A 17,254-nucleotide genomic window follows, 5' to 3' on the forward strand; every position below is an offset into this window, starting at 1 on the left:
AATTTCCATTGTTACCGATCACAGCAAGCTACATTGAAAAAAACCTAGTTTGGTTGAAACTAAACACCAATTCCAATCTTTAGATTTGCAAAGAAACTGGGACTAATTCTTCCACTTTCTTCGGTACACAACATCAAAGTTAAGAAACTATTCAAGCACTTTGGAAATAAGCTAACATTTAAAAGTAAAATAATTTAACAGCAGGCGTAAGTATCTGATAGCTTCTCAGAGAACATTGAGGAATTCCAATTAGTTTAATTTGCAAGTTCAAAATCTTAGGGAGATCCTAGGCAAGACGAATCAGTCACGATCAAGCTCAAGTGGCCACTTCAAAATGGCAGGGATTTAGTTAAGGACATCGACCTAAACCAGAAGCACAAAGCACAGCATTAATAAGCTGAGAATAAAAACCAAAAGCAGGAGACCGGAGACTGAAAATAAATTGGGGGGGGGGGGGAGACGGCAAAGGAACAAAACTAAAGTCATTATATTAGGGGGGAAATTCCGGAAAGGCAAGGACCTTTAATCAGTCTCATTCTTTGAGTTCAAATCAACCAGGCTTGGCAACTAAAATTAGTAATCTACGTTGATGACATTATTGAAATTCCAAGATTATTACATGTGCTGATCAATGTTTAACTGGCTCTTGGGAGTACACATCTTCCAATTCCATTCAATTTGGATAAAAGTTTCAAGTGCACATTGTGTCGAGATAATTCACATAATACATTACTTGGGAAATCAGCACCTTTTAAAACATTAATTTCATTTAAATAAAGTTTGGAGACATACAAATGCAAGATACAATGGATATTGGAAAAGCTCAGTAAGTGGAGAAGTATGTCTAGTTAGTGAACACAATAAATGTTTCAAAAAAGATGAAATTGTAGATCTGATAAAACGTCATCAATCTGAAATATTGATTTTATTTCATGAGTAAAGAGTCAAGAGTGTTTTATTGACCAGATTGGACAATTAAATTCTTACTTGCAGCAGCACAATGGAATATGTAAACATAATACACTGTGAACAATGAGAAAAAAAGTTCAGTGTGTGTAAATATACACACACACATGCATACGTACACATAAAAACAAACAATAATGGTACAATAACAATAACTATGTAGTTCAGAGCTTATTTGGGGGGACAGGGCTTTCTCCATCGCTGCTCTCACCCTATGGAACTCACTACCCCAAACCGTCAGAGACTCCTCCACACTCACCACATTCAAAACATCACTGAAGTCTCACCTGTTCAGTACTGCCTTCAACCACTGAAGGTCACCTCACCTTCTGTCTCCTTTCTCTGTTCGTTTACTTATTTATCTATTTATTCACTTCCCTATGTTCTCTAAATCCCTGTAAAGCGTCTTTGAGTATATGAAAAGCGCTATATAAATGTAATGCATTATTATTATTATTATTATTATTATTTGACATTGTAGTGTTTAATAACCTAATGGCTGTAGGGAAGAAGCTGTTCCTGAACCTAGACATTACAGTTTACAGGCTCCTGTACCTTCTTCCTGATGACAGGGGTGAAATGAGTGCGTGGCCAGGGTGGTGTGGGCCTCTGATGATGCTGGCTGCCAATTTCCCCAAATATTGCCTTATCTTCAGAGTAGTTCTAACTTTGGAAATGGTGCAGCTCTCAGCAAATGTCTATCTAAAAATGTTTTTATCTTCAAGAAAGAAAAAGATAAAGTTCAGAATAATTCTGAATTTCTCTGAATCTTTACTTAGAACAAAATTCCAAATTGTTTTAAATTCCTCCATTACCACATCTACAACTTGTCTCCATGACTATCTAAGCCTCACCCTACCAGAGCCATTCCATTCATCCTTTCCACCATTCCCTCTTCTCTGCAAATTAAAACCAATGTTTTTTCTCTCTATCCCAGTTCTGACAAAGAGACCAAGCTGAAGTATTAACTTTATTCTTCTTATCAGATAAGCTGAATGCTTGCACCAGATTTTGTTTTTATTCTAATTCACCCCCTGGGTTGAAAGTCTACTCTCCAAAATTTAGTTCAGGATCAACAAACTGGCAGTAATACAAACTCTACCATTTCTCTTGTGCATCCGTCACCTTTGTTCAACTAGATGGAGTAATGCACCATCTGCTACCCCTATCCTCACAACCTGGTGTGGATAGTACCCTGATTGAGTCAAGCAACGCAAACAGTACCCTGATTGAGTCAAGCTTTCCAGAAGAGGGACGTACAGTTTCTGGAACAATTGAGAGAGGCTAGAAGGCAGGGATGAAAAATACTAAACATACATTGCACATTCCTTTCTGATTGAGAATGATCAGCCATGATCACATTGAATGGTGGTGCTGGCTCGAAGGGCTGAATGGCCTACTCCTGCACCTATTGTCTATTGTCTTATTAGCTGTGGATTTACTGTAAAACAATATAACTGTGGAACTAATGCATGGGGATAAATATCATACCCATCCTCCTCTCTAATTCACTGTGAATACCTGGCAAATATGAGTGCAACCATAATTGATTGGATCTCATACCTACAGAACTGAAATCAACTTACGGAATTTTCAGGATGTATGCACCATTCATCATGCAAATGGTGCTGGTTTCTGTATAACAGCTTTTCCATTGGAATCCCTCAAATATTATTTTCACCTGGGTTTTAATTCCATTGACCTAACTATGAAATATACATGAGAATATTGAACTTCCATATCTTGTTAAATTAGTATTCCAAGCAGCTAATTTGATAAATTAATTCTGGCTGGCATCAGGAAGATAGCTCTGAACTCGAACTATTCCACAGTAAATGTGCTATAAATATAACAAATATATATTAGTATCAGCTAAAAGCAATCCAATATTAAATGCATTGTAATGTACAAGCTATTTACCTGTTGATCTCATCTAGACAGAGGCGGACGGTTTCATAAGTAGACAAGGCAATTTCACACTTGCTCCGTCGGATGCAGTTGAATGCGTGGTCTTTCTTGCTGCCATGCAAGATATACACTCTAAAGTAACCCCAAGTGTCCAGTTCACTTTTCCAGTTATACAGCACGGATAAAGGAGCAATTATCAGAAAAATCTTCGAAAGAGAATAAAAAAGAAGTTTTAGGTCCAATGATATCGACACAAAAAGCTGGAGTAACTCAGCAGGACAGGCAGCATCTCTGGAGTGAAGGAAAGGGTGACGTTTCGAGTTGAGACCCTTCTTCAGACTGGTTAGGGATAAAGGAAATGAGAGATATAGGTGATGTGGAGAGATAAAGAGCAATGAATGAAAGATATGTAAAAAAGTACAATGATAAAGCAAACCAGGCCATTGTTAGCTGTTTGTAGGGTGAAAATGCGAAGCTAGTGTGACTTGGGTGGGGGAGGGATAGAGAGAGAGGGGCTGCCTGAAGTGAGAGAAATCAAAATTCATACCACTAGGCTGTAAGCTGCCCAAGCGAAATACTATGAGATGCTGTTCCTCCAATTTATGTTTAGCCTCACTCTGACAATGGATGAGACCTAGGACAGAAAGGTCTATGTAGGAATGGGAAGGAGAATTAAAGTGTCCAGTGTAGCGACCATAGGGATTGGTCCTGAGAGTCGAACCCGCTGATTGGCCAGCAAGGTCACGTGGTGGTTTTGGGGCCCAAAACCAGGCAGTGGGAAGAGAACTTCGATGTGAACAGTTTGAGTTAATGGTTGTCTGTAATCTCGTTTGTTATCCTTTGTAATTGAATATTGCTGCCGCAATAAACTTCTTTAACAAAGTACAAGCCTTCAGACTCGCCATATTGGTGACCCCGACGTGATCTAGCCGATCATCTACCATGGAGGGACAAGACGCCCTTCTTTGGTTCTAACGCCCGGCGTACCGCAGCTAAACGCGGTCAGCGTTCATCTTCCTCCGTTTTGGGCGCATCAACCACAACTTTGGTTTGCCCATGCTGAAGCTCAGTTCCACCTGAGAAACATCTCGGTGGACGAGACAAAGTATTATTACCTGGTCAGCGCTCTACCGCCTGAGACGTCCGCACGGGTGATGCAGTTCATCACCTCCCCTCCTGCAGACAGCAAGTACGAGGCGCTGAAGGTACTCTTGCTTCGAACCTTCGGATTCAGTAGGCATGATCGAGCTGAGAGGCTTATGCACCTGCCGGATCTCGGAGATCGGCTGCCGTCCGCCCTCATGGCCGAAATGTTGGCGCTGGCAGGTGAGCACAAGGATTGCCTCATGTTCGAGCAGGCATTCCGAGAGCAACTTCCAGAAGATGTTAGGCTTATGCTCACGGATTGTTCTTTTAAGGACCCCGTGGCATATGCGGAGAAAGCCGATGCGCTCATGGCGTCCAAATCGAAAAACCACAGTTCGATCAACAGGGTCTCGGCACCATCAGGCAGCCCGCAGCGGCACCAAGATGGCGCCGCGACTCCCACCATTTCTTCAAAACCCCGCCAAAAAGATCCGGACAAACGCGGCTGGTGTTATTATCATCTGCGATGGGGTGGAGAAGCCCGCAACTGCCGCTCACCTTGCACCTTCTCGGGAAATGCCTCGGCCGATCGTACATAGAGGCGGTTGCGATTGGCCAGAACCGAAGCCTCTACGTCCGAGATCGATTCACGGACACAGAATTCTTGGTCAACACGGGAGCCATAGTCAGCATCGTGCCGCCGACCGACCTCGAAGCCCGATCGGGTAAGAAAGGGCCTACCCTCATCGCGGTTAACGGTAGCCCCATCCGCACGTATGGTACGCGGGCAATGTCTCTGGCTTTCGGCACCCGCACGTACGAATGGTCGTTTATCGTCGCGGAAGTCGGTCAGGCGATCCTGGGCGCAGATTTCCTCTGGGCCTTTTCACTAGTCCCGATGTCCGAGGTAAAGGCCTTCGACCCTCCGCTAACAGCGATGAGCCCGCTGCTCCACCGCCGGCCAACCCGCCCAGCCCGACTGTCCAGGCTGTTGTTGCGGCCTCCGACCCGTATGCTGCGGTCCTGGCTGAGTTTCCGGAGCTGCTCGTTCAGCGTTTCGATGCCCCTTCTGCCCGGCACAGCGTTGTCCATCACATTCCCACCGAGGGGCCCCCCGTTTTCGCTCGGGCACGGAGGTTGCCGCCGGACAAACTGGTGGTGGCGCGTGCAGAATTCCACAAGATGGAACATATGGGCATTGTCCGTCGGTCCGACAGCCCGTGGGCCTCTCCGTTACATATGGTCTCCAAAGCATCTGGGGGGTGGAGACCATGTGGAGATTACCGACACCTTAACGCCGTCACCACGGCAGACCGCTACCCCATACCGCACATCCAGGACTTCTCGTCTGGGCTGGAAGGTGCCATGGTATTCTCCAAAATTGATTTGGTGCGGGGCTACCACCAGATTCCTGTGCGTCCGGAAGACATACCAAAGACTGCCACGACCACTCCGTTCGGGTTGTTTGAATGGTTGCGTATGCCTTTCGGTTTGAAGAACGCGGCACAGGCTTTCCAGCGGCTTATGGACCATGTAGGTCGGGATTTGTCTTTTGTTTTCATTTATTTGGATGATATCCTGGTCGCCAGTCGCTCGGAGCAGGAACACCTGGTCCATTTGCGGACCGTGTTCCGGCGGCTTCAAGACCACGGGCTCATCATCCACCCCTCCAAGTGTCAATTTGGCCTCCACTCTATTGATTTCTTAGGACACCGGATCACCTCTGCCGGCGCCACTCCTTTGCCCAAAAAAGTGGAGGCTGTCCGTGCCTTCCCGCGACCCACCACAGTAAAGGGGTTGCAGGAGTTCCTGGGCATGGTGAATTTCTACCATAGGTTCGTACCGGCAGCAGCACGAGTCATGCGTCCGCTCTTCCAGTGTCTCGCAGGCAAACCTGTCGAGTTGGAGTGGTCCGCGGCCGCTGAGACGGCCTTTGAGGCAGCTAAAGTGGCTCTGGCAGACGCCACCATGCTCGTCCACCCAAGCACCTCCGCCCCCACGGCCCTGACGGTCGATGCGTCGGACGTGGCGGTGGGAGGGGTTTTGGAACAGCAGGTAGATGGCAGTTGGCAGCCCTTGGCGTTTTTCAGCCGACAGCTTAATCCGGCTGAGCTGAAGTATAGCGCCTTTGACCGAGAGCTTCTGGCTCTCTATTTAGCTGTCCGCCACTTTAGGTATTTTCTAGAAGGCCGCCCATTTGTGGCCTTTACGGACCACAAACCATTGACTTTTGCTTTTTCGAAAGTGTCCGACCCATGGTCGGCCCGCCAGCAGTGGCACCTGACTGCCATCTCAGAGTTTACTACCGATGTCCGACACGTCACGGGTAAGCTTAATGCCGTTGCTGACGCCCTGTCCAGGCCAGCCATTTCCCCAATTTCAGCGGTGGAATGCGAGGTGGATTTCCAGGAGCTTGCGGAGACACAGCGCCTGGCAGACACTGCCTCAGCATACCAGTCCACCAGTCCTTCCGTCGGTTTTAGCATCCCTCCGGGCACGAGTGGGTTCCCTGGCTCCGGTTCCTACTTCACGTCACGGGTGTTCCATGGTGCACGAACCGCCTGCCTTGAAGGACTGTGAATTTGTGTTTCTGCGTAGAGATGCCCATCGTTCCCCGTTGCAGAGGGTCTATGAAGGACCGTTCCGCGTGTTGCGTAAAGGGACGGTCACCTTCACCTTGGATGTTGGGGGCAGGAGTGAGCTTGTCTCTGTGTCCAGGCTCAAACCTGCACACTTGGATCAGGACCGCCCTGTCCTGGTCGGCCAACCGCCTCGGCGGGGCCGTCCTCCTGCAATTCCACCTGATCCGGGACCCCCTGCTCCTGTGGTTCCTGCAGCCCCTCTCCTTACTCGTTCTGGTCGCGAAATCCGGCTCCCTGCTAGATTCCGTACTTCGGGTTCTGGGGGGGGGGGGGGGGGGGGTCATGTAGCGACCATAGGGATTGGTCCTGAGAGTCGAACCCGCTGATTGGCCAGCAAGGTCACGTGGTGGTTTTGGGGCCCAAAACCAGGCAATGGGAAGAGAACTTCGATGTGAACAGTTTGAGTTAATGGTTGCCTGTAATCTCGTTTGTTATCCTTTGTAAATGAATATTGCTGCCGCAATAAACTTCTTTAACAAAGTACAAGCCTCCAGACTCGCCATACCAGCAACCAGGTGATCAGGTAGGTTCAGGCGGACCGAGCGAAGGTGTTCCGCGAAACGATCGCCCAGTCTGCGTTTGGTCTCGCCGATGTATAAGAGTCCACATCTTGAACAGTGGACACAGCAGATGAGGTTGGAGGAGGTGCAAGTAAACCTCTGCCTAACCTGAAGGGTCTGTCAGGGTCCTTGGACAGAGTTGAGGGAGGAGGTATAGCGACAGGTGTTGCATCTTCTGCGGTTGCAGGGGAAGGTACCTGGGGAGGGGATGGTTTGGGTGGGAAGGGATGAATTAACCAGTGAGTTGTGGAGGGAACGGTCTCTGCGGAAGGCGGAAAGGGGTGGAGATGGGAAAATGAGGCTCGTGATGGGATCCTGTTGGAGGTGGCGGAAATTTCAGAGGATTATGTGTGGTATGCGACAGCTGATCGGTTGGAAGGTAAGGACTAGGGGGACTCTGACCCTGTTGCGTCTAGGGGGACGGAGGAGACACGAATGAGGGTCTCATCTATGATGGGAGAGGGGAACCTCCGTTCCCTAAAGAATGAGGACATCTCGGATGTCCTAGTATGGAACACCTCATCTTGGGCGTAGATGCGGCGTAGATGGAGGAATTGGGAGAAGGGGATAGAGTATTTGCAGGAAGCAGGGTGTGAAGAAGTGTAGTCGAGATAGTTGTGGGAGTCAGTGGGTTTGTAATAGACGTCAGTTTGTTTTCTGTGATCCAATTTTAGGTCCAATGTTTGGATACAGATTTGGTTACATGATAGGAAGCAGAGGATTGTGGTGGAAGGTTGTTTTCGGATTGGAGGCCTGTGAGGCCTGGTGTGCCTCAGGGACTGATGCTGGACCCATTGGTGTTTGTCATCTATATCAGTGATTTGGATGAGAATGTACAAGGCATGATTAGTAAGTTTGGACTGACACCAAATAAGTGATATTTTAGACAGTAAAACAGTTATCAAGAACTACAGCGGTATCTTGTCCCAGGTGAGCAAGTGGGCCAAAGAATGGAGATTAGTTCAGGTAAGTGTGAGGTGTTGCAATTTGGGGAGTATAGTAGAGCAGAGGGTTTTAGAGGTACGATAGTTCCCCAAAAGTTGCATGATAGGTAGATGGGGAGGAGAGGGGGGCTTTTGACACACTAGCCTTCATCTGTCAGGGAACTTAGTATAGAGGTTGGGCATTTTGTTAACAGTTGTACTAGACGTGGTGGGGCCACACCTGGAATATTTTGTTCAGTTTTGGTCACCTTGCTATAGGAAAGATGTAATTGAGCTGGAAAGTGTGCAGAGAAAATTCATGAGGATGTTGCCAGGATTCAAGGGCCTGAGCTACAGGGAGAGTTTGGGCAGGATTTTATTGCTTAGAGTGCAGGAGGCTGAGGGGTGATCTTATAGAGGTGTATAAAATCATGAGGTGAATAGATAAGGTGAATGCATGCCATCTTTTTCACAGGGTAGAGGAATCAAAAACAAGTGGGCTTGGGTTTAATGCAGATGGGGAAAGATTTAATAGGAACCTGAGGGGCAACGTTTCACACAGAGGTTGGTGGGTATACGGAACAAGTTGCTAGAGAAAGTAATTGAGGCAGATAATATCAGCATTTAACAGACACTTGGACCAATATAGATAGGAAAGGTTTAGAGGGCCATGCAGAAAGGGACACCTCCGCCTCCCCATCACACGTCTCCTTACTAACACTTTTTAAAGGTATCATCAACAAACAGGTTAGACAGTAATTGATTTCTTCCAGCTGTGGCTACAATTCTATGTTTTTTGTGTTATCAAGTTGTAAGTTGCTTGAACCATGGAGAAGTTTCAAAGAATAAGAGGGCTTGATTAAAATGTACAACGTAGAACTACACAGCCAGGAACTAGCCCCACTAGCTTACACCACCAACCTTGACAGCAAGTGCCTGGCATCTAACACTCTCTGTGTAACAAACTTGCCCCACAAATCTCCTAAAGTTTTGCTTCCTAAACACCTTAATGCTTTGCCCTCTCGTTGGGCATTTCCACCTTGGAGAAAAAGGTTCTGACTGTATATCCCATTCATGCCTCTCATAATTTTATATGCTTCCATCGGGTTTCACCACACCACCGACACTCCAAAGAATCAATCCAACTTTATCCAACCTCCCTAAAGGGCCGTTCCCACTAAGGCGATTTTTTAGGCGACTATTAGGCTGTCGCCACATAGTCGCCTGTATGGTCGTGAGTGGTCTCCAGAGTCGTATCGTCTTTCTGGTCGCCGCTGGATTTTCAGAATGTTGAACATTTTTCGCCAATTTGACGCCAATGAGTGTAGCTTGACGTATCCTGACGTAGGTGCTGTCGTAGGTTATCGCCAGGTGACGTAGGCTGTCGCCGGTGCTGACTTCAGTGAATTCCAAGTGTGGACTTGATCTGATCACCCATCAGTGTAATGTGTCCATAAATGATGTTTTTGCACTTGTATTCTGTTTAAAGTTTGAATTTTAAAGTTTGACATTTATTGAAATTTATTGAAGTTTATTACAAAAATTTTGTATGCATTGTTGTATGTTCTTATCAACATTTAAAAAAAATTTGTTCTTGACATTTTGACAGAAAAAATGATGTATGAAGTTATTGTATTTCAGAGTAGTTTCTCATGGCATCACTTTCAAATAGTCATGATGCAGAATGATTGGAAACACTATAATACACCCATTTTTATAGGGAAACTGGGTGAAACGTGAATTGTCTTCAGTTGTCTTCAGGGTCATAGCTTGTCGCGGGTGGACATAGGTTGTCGCCTCTGTAGTGGTAGGTTGTCGTAGGTGTCGTCGTAGGTTGTCGTAGGTGCGGTCATAGGTGGACGTCCTACTCGCGACGATTGGGATGAGGGGGGGTGCTGCACTAATTCAGGAGAGGTTTGGGCCCAATGGGTCCACTTGGTTTAGTACCTACTACAAGCAGATTAATGTTTCATAAAAACATAGAAAATAGGTGCAGGAGTAGGCCATTCGGCCCTTCGAGCCATTCAATGTGATCATGGCTGATCATCCACAATCAGTATCCCGTTCCTGCATTCTCCCCATATCCCTTAATTCCGCTAGTCCTAAGAGCTCTATCTAACTCTCCTTTGAATATGGTATATAAGAAAAGGATTAGGAAATGGAATTAATTAGCTCTTCAGAGTGCAGGCTCAGGTTTGACAGTGAATTGGCCATGTGATAAAAGTTTAATCATAATTACTCAGTAGAATTAGTTTCATCTGTCCTGAGCCTTTACTTTCAAGATCTAAGATCCATGGCAAAAATAAGTAAATTTAAAGCTCCTTGCATTTTTTATTCTTCAAACTGGTCAGCATTTCTGAAGAGAGGAAATTGCAGTTGACTTGAACCAAACTTCACGATTTGATTTAATATTGTTGGGGTCACAAATTACTGCTGCAGTCATAATAATTGAAGACAGATGCACAGGGCACAAATAAGATGGAAATCAAATTGCAACCTCTTAAAAAGATGTTTAAACAATGTAAATGAAACAGTGCATCAAAGACTTCAGAAGAAAATATTTGAAATATCATCTTTAATAGTAACTTCCTTTCAGATTTAATGAAGAAATGGTCCAGTATTAAAAACACAGATTACTGATGGACAAATGAATGAGGACGGTGGCCAATTGGCCTTTCAAACCTGCTCTGGCTTTCAAGGAAGCCCACTGTTCATCTTATTGGAACCTCAGCTATCCATTCCTATCTACCCATAGTAACATTCACCTCCTTTCCCATCACGTCTAGCTACTTCTACCTTAAGAATATTCAAGCATTCAGCTTCCACTGCTCTTTAAGGAAGAAAAGACTCACATTCCCGAGCCTGTACTCTTGTATTCATTGTTCTGTCTGCAGAAAGTTAAGGGCCTGTCCTACTTAGGCGATCTTTTTGGCGACTGCCGGCGAATGTCAAAGTTGTAGCAGATCGCCGAACTTTTCTTTTACCCGACGACAATGGCCACGACAATGCCGAGTCAGGTCGAGATTACAGCGTCTGCTGAAACATCATGAAAATTCCCACGATGTCAATGCTTCTCTGGCGTCCTGGTTTTCGCTGAAATCACTGACGTCGGTAAGTACTTGAGAGTTTTGAACTATTACACCATGTATGAGTTACTTAAAAACCAAGCTTCAGTGTAACAAGGAATAAACTGGATTTACTTCCAGTTTACTAATAGCTGTATTAAAATATAATAATTTAAAAAGTGGTTAAGTGGATTTTTGTGAAAAGTGTGTGGGCATTCTTTGAAAATGTAAGGGAGATGCATATCTGGTTTCTGGGTTGAATATCTGGGTTTGGAGCACACTTTAAATGTAATGGCTGAGGCCAAAAACATCGCGTAAATTCCCACGCTTACCTGACCGTCAAACTGCCGCCTCCAATCTACCTGCCAAATGTCCCGATGGTAAATAAATTGGTTAAACACAAGCATTTTATGGTATTTTGAAATGACTTTACTTATTTTAACATTATGTGTTTCTAAATGCATCTTAAGAGAACCTATCAAACCTGGGGACAGCATGCGACAGCGAACACAATAAGCTACGATGCCTGGCGACAAGCCAGCTGTCGCCGAGAGATTTCAAACCGTTTGATTTCTCGGCAACGCGCCAAGATCCACTACGATCTTTGGAAGACTCCTCACGATCATGCCCGCGACACCCCGGCGAACTGTCGGCGACAGCCTAGTCGCCGGCAGTCGCCTTAAAATCGCCTAAGTGGGACAGGCCCTTAAGGAAACCAATTGCCTTCTTTACCTCCCTGTCTACCGTTATCGATTTGTTCAGGGAACTATAAACTTGTACCCTAAGTCTCTCAGTTCTACAACACCCGTCAGGGTCCTGCCATTTACTGTTCAAGTCCTCCCCTAGTTTAACTTCTGGCACCTTTCATTTTATGCGTTTGATTTACGTTTTTTTAATAAATAACATGCTTGTTCATTTAATATCAAAGCATGATTTCTGCACTCATATTTTTGGAATAACGTGCTCAAATTTACACCTGGCAATATAGTAGCTTATATGTTTAAGTTTTGAATTGTGCGCTGATTTTCAAGAATGTAACCCTCCGCGTAAAATGCAGGATGCCTGTACTTTGCACATACGAGTTATCCTAATTGTCCTAGTTCTATTTGCCTGCGTTTGGCCCATATCCCTCTAAACCATTCTATTCATGTACCTGTCCAAATATCTTTTAAATGCCATTATTGTACCTGTCTCAACTAGTTCCCCAGGCAATTCGTTCCATATGCACCCCCCTCCGCACGAACAAGTTGCCCTCAAATTCCAATTATATATTTTCTTTCTTGCCTAAAACCTATGCCTTGTAGTTCTTGATTCCCCAACCTTGTAAAAAAGACTATGTGCATTCATTCACCTATCTATTCTCATGATTTTATACACCTACATAAGATCACCTTTCAGCCTCCTGCGCTCCAAAGAGTTAAGTCCTAGCCTATGCCAAGTGGGACCACACCAACATTTTGTACAACTATAAAATAACATCCCAACTTCTACACTCAATACCCTGACTGATGAAGGCCAATGTGCCAAAAGCCATGTTCACCATCCTATCTACCTGTGACACCAGTTTAAGGGAATTATATACTTGCGCTCCTAGATCCCCCTGCTCCACAAGACTTCCCAGAGCCTTACCATCATTGTGAAGGTCCTGCCCTGGTTTGACTTCCCAAAATTCAACACCTCACATTTAACTGAAGTAAACTCCATTTGCCATTCCTCGGCCAATTTGCCCCGCTGTAATTCATGATAGCCATCTTCACTAACTACGATACCACCTATTTTAGTGTATCAGCAAACTTATTAATCATGCCTTGTGCATTCTCATCCAAATCGTTGATATAGATGACAAAAAGCATTGGGCCCAGCAACAATCCCCAGGCACACCGCAAGTTACAGGCCCCCAGTGTCACATTCTCCAATATTATTCTCCATTTGCAAAATCTTTGCCCACTGACTTAGGCTATCTTTTTCCCTCTGTCTACTTCACAATTTACTGTCCTACCCATTTTGGTGTTGGCAGCAAAAATAGCAAGCATATCTTAGATTATTTCTCTGAAATCATTTGTATAAATTGTAAAAGGTTGAGGTCCCAGCACTGCTCACTGTGGCACTTTGCCAATCCAAAAATGGCCCATTTATTTGTGTTTCCTGTTAGCCTGCTAATCTTCTATCCATACCAATATGTTACCTACTACACCATGAGTTTTCATTTTCACCTTGACTTCTTATAAAGTGAGAACTGAAGATTGAGGTTATAAAGAATTACTTTGTCATTGAGAGACTTGGATTCCTTCCTCATAGTCTTCAGTACAAACTCGGGCATGTTATTTTCAATATCCTCTCGGGTCCCCGTTTTATGAAGTACAGCTGCTAGAAAGGAAATAACCTATGAGAAGAAGACATTATTACATTAATCAATTGAAAAATATTGTTTTTCAATTATAAATAAAGAACAATCTCCACTCAATTTGTTAGTTAAACAGGTCAAATAAAACTTAAATTCACTTTAGGTTTAACAGAGTAAATATGTTTTCACGGAAGATAAATATCAGTGATGTATTAATATGAGTGACAACTGCCTTCACTCGATTCAGTGCAGATAAAAGCATCAAAAGAGTAAATCCCGTTTTCAGAAAATGAATATTATTGATTGTGTATTAAAGACAGTGATTTTGCCAATATCTCATAGTGGAGTAAAACTATTGCCATCCTGACTGGGGATTAATTTTTAATGTAGTTCACGAGATCAGTGTATCAAGGGTATTTATTTCACAAAATGCTGGAGTAACTCAGCAGGTCAGGCAGCATCTCAGGAGAGAAGGAATGGGTGACGTTTCGGATCAAGACCCTTCTTCAATGTATCAAGGGTAAAGACTACATTGCTGATTCTCCACCTGACCTGCGAGCAAGAGAGCATAAAAGTGAACTGGCTAGATTTGTAACCAATCTTCATTGTCAATTTTATAGTATTATTATGCTTTGTGATATTAAATTTCTCCACCCCATCCCTTTCTTCCCTTCCCTTTCTTCGTCGTGTTTCATTTCCTCATTATTTAAATTTAATATACACTTCCTTTAAAATCACTTCCTTTTTCATAAGCCATAACCTGTGACATCTTTACACACAATGCATAACTTATATTCCTACCTATCATTTCCTCAATAGCAAATTTAACAACCATACTTTTGTCCCTTCAACCAAGTCATCATGTAAAGGCGAAAAGTTGAGGCCCGCGGTACTGTTTGTTGTGGTCAATAACTCATGATATTGCACACTCCTACCAAATTAACCATGATTTCACAAATAATCCAGTGGCAGTAAAGAAAATTGAGGTAACTTCACAGGGATGTGAAAGATGCAATACAAATCCAAGGCTTTGATTCCTTCCTTTCACAAAACCCTCCCAAACTTTACAACTTCTGCATTTTAGAAGCTGCTGGCAAAGGGACAAGGTGAGAGATCGCAGCGCCCCCTCGAAACGTCCCTCCTCGCCGCCGCTCAACCTGGGGAGGAGGGGGAGGGAGAGAGTTGGGGTAGAGGGAGCAGCGGGTGAGAGCGGGAGTGCGGGGAAGGGGAGGGTGTCAGCGGGAGCTGCTCCCTCCCTCCCTCTCTCCCAGAACCAGCGAGATCTCCTCCACTCTTTCTCCGGCCTCGTCTCCTCGAACGCGGTGAAATAAGAACAAACACATGTGAAACTTCCCTCCTCGCTGTCAGATTAGTACAAAAATGGGTGCTTAATGGTCAGCATAGATTAGTGGTGCAAAAGACATGTTTCATTGCTGCATCTCTCTATGACTAACTTCATTCTCTATCCCTCCTTTCTACCTCTCAAAGACAAAGTATAAGAATACAGCATAGAAACAGGCCCTTCGGCAAAATTTGTTTGTGACAAAGTTACCTCCTTGAGCTCGACCCATTTGCCTGCATTAGCCTTTAAACCTTTTGATCCATGAACCTGTCCAGATGTCTTTTAAATGTTGTAATTGTACTTTTGTCTGCCATTTGTCTGGCAGCTCATTCCATATACCTACCACCTTGAGTTAAAAAGCTGACCCAGGGGTCTCCTTAAATCTTTCCCCACAAATCTTAAATCTCTGTGCTCTAACTCTAGATACCCTACCTCCCCCAACTCTGCTAAAAAGACTGTGACCGTTCATCTTTATCTATGCACCTAATGACGGTCACCCCTCAGCGTATTATGCTCCAAGGAAATAAACCCCAGCCCATTCAGTCTCTCTTTGTAAATCAAGCTCTCCAATCCTTTGTCCATCTTTTCAGCTCCCTTTCCAGCTTATTGAAATCTTTTCTACAGCTAGGCGAACAGAACCGCACGCAACTCTCCGAGTGCATGCCAAATGCCTTCTTCACCATTCTGTTGCCATTTTCAAGGATCGATGTATTTGGATCCATAGGTCTCACTGTCCTACAATACGCTCCAGGGCCTTGCCAATTACTGTGCAAGTCATGTGCTAGTTTAACCAACCAAAGTGCAAAGTTAAATTCCATTTGCCATGCCTTGGTCCATTTACCCAATTAACATTAATCCTGCCATAATCTTAGATAACCTTCTTTAGTTTAGTTTTTTTTTTAGTTTAGAGATACAGCGCGGAAACAAGCCCTTTCAGTCCACCGGGTCCGTGCCGACCAACAATCCCCGCACATTAACACTATCCTACACCCACTAGGGACAATTTTTACATTTACCAAGCCAATTAACCTACAAACCTGTACGTCTTTGGAGTGTGCGAGGAAACCAAAAATCTCGGAGAAAACCCACACAGGTCACGGGGAGAATGTACAAACTCCGTACAGACACCACCCGTAGTCGGGATGGAACGCGGGTCTCCGACGCTGCATTCGCTGTAAGGCAGCAACTCTACCGCTGCGCCACCATGCCGCCCTTCTCTGTCCTCTATACCACATATCAGTTGGTATCAGTCACATACTTATTAATAATGTCAACTACATTCTCATCCAAATTATTAATATGGATGACAAGCAACGGTGGACCCAAGTTCGATCCCTGCAGCATATCATTGGCCACAGTTTTCCAATCTGAAAACCAATCCTCGACCACCATCCTCTGACTCCTGCCACCAAGCCAATTTTGTATTCAATTGGTTAGCTCACCCTGGATCCCATATGGTCTAACCTTCTGGACCAGACTACCATGCAGGATCTTGCCAAAGTTCATATAAACAACGTGATTACTGAAAATGATTACTTTCATCACAAAGACCACTTCCATTTCCTTGGCAGATTCTCTGCACTCAGGCATTTACTGCCACAGCCTTATTCTTTCTCCAATCACATCATAGCTTCTTCCAATCTTCTCTCAGGCCATCACCAAAATTCTCTTTGTTCATGGATCATTTACCTCCAATATTAACAAAGGGATTTCTGCCTGCTCAAAGTTCCAAGCATGATTTCAGACCACATCTCCCCACCTTTCCGAATTTGTAGTCTTCAACATCCCTCTCTTTGAGCTATTCATTGGAGAGTCATCCTTCGATCTGCTGTGTTCATGCCAGCCATGAAGAGGTAAGATACAGTGAGAAACCTTTCCCTTAGCAGTGCTCCTTAGACCAGACCACATAGGTTTAAGATAAGCAGTATGTGACTTTGAAAGCATTTGAGGAAAATATTTTTGGAACCAGAGAATGGTGGAAATCTGGAATGCATGATGGAGAAGATATCCTCACAACATTTAAACAATACATTAAATATTTCCACACTAATCCCATTTTCCAGCATTTGGCTGATATATTTCTATGCCATGGCGTTACAAGTACTCATCTAAATAGATTTACCTGCTGCCATTCTTGAACAAAGGTATCAGATTTCCTGCCCTACGGTCATCTACCGAGTCTCCAAAGACATTTAAAAAATCCATGATAGCCACAGCACTCTCTGCCCTTACATCCTGGAATACATCTCATCAAGCCCTGGTGATTTATTCACCATTAAACCACCTTGTATCTCCTTTTAGACAACGAATTATCTGCAATTGCAATATACTGCTTCCTGAATTCTCCACATTCAATGTTCTCCTCCATAGTGAATAGAGATAAGGAGGTTTCATTTACAACCACACATATTCTCCAGC

At 44.4% G+C, this 17,254-nt stretch overlaps 1 protein-coding gene across 2 annotated transcripts in view; it reads right to left on the reverse strand.

The window, feature by feature from the left end:
• ercc6l2 (excision repair cross-complementation group 6-like 2) overlaps window positions 1–17,254 on the reverse strand; it is an 86,465-nt gene that overhangs the window by 65,636 nt on the left and 3,575 nt on the right. For both annotated transcript variants that reach the window (XM_078396148.1, XM_078396149.1), the window contains exons 4-5: window positions 13,414–13,533; window positions 2,887–3,080 (exon numbers count right to left, since the gene is read on the reverse strand). In XM_078396148.1, coding sequence (XP_078252274.1) covers window positions 2,887–3,080; window positions 13,414–13,533 — 314 coding nt within the window. The remainder of the gene's footprint in view (window positions 1–2,886; window positions 3,081–13,413; window positions 13,534–17,254) is intronic.

The sequence above is a fragment of the Rhinoraja longicauda genome, chromosome 3, assembly GCF_053455715.1.
Source record: "Rhinoraja longicauda isolate Sanriku21f chromosome 3, sRhiLon1.1, whole genome shotgun sequence".
NCBI lineage: Eukaryota > Metazoa > Chordata > Chondrichthyes > Rajiformes > Arhynchobatidae > Rhinoraja > Rhinoraja longicauda.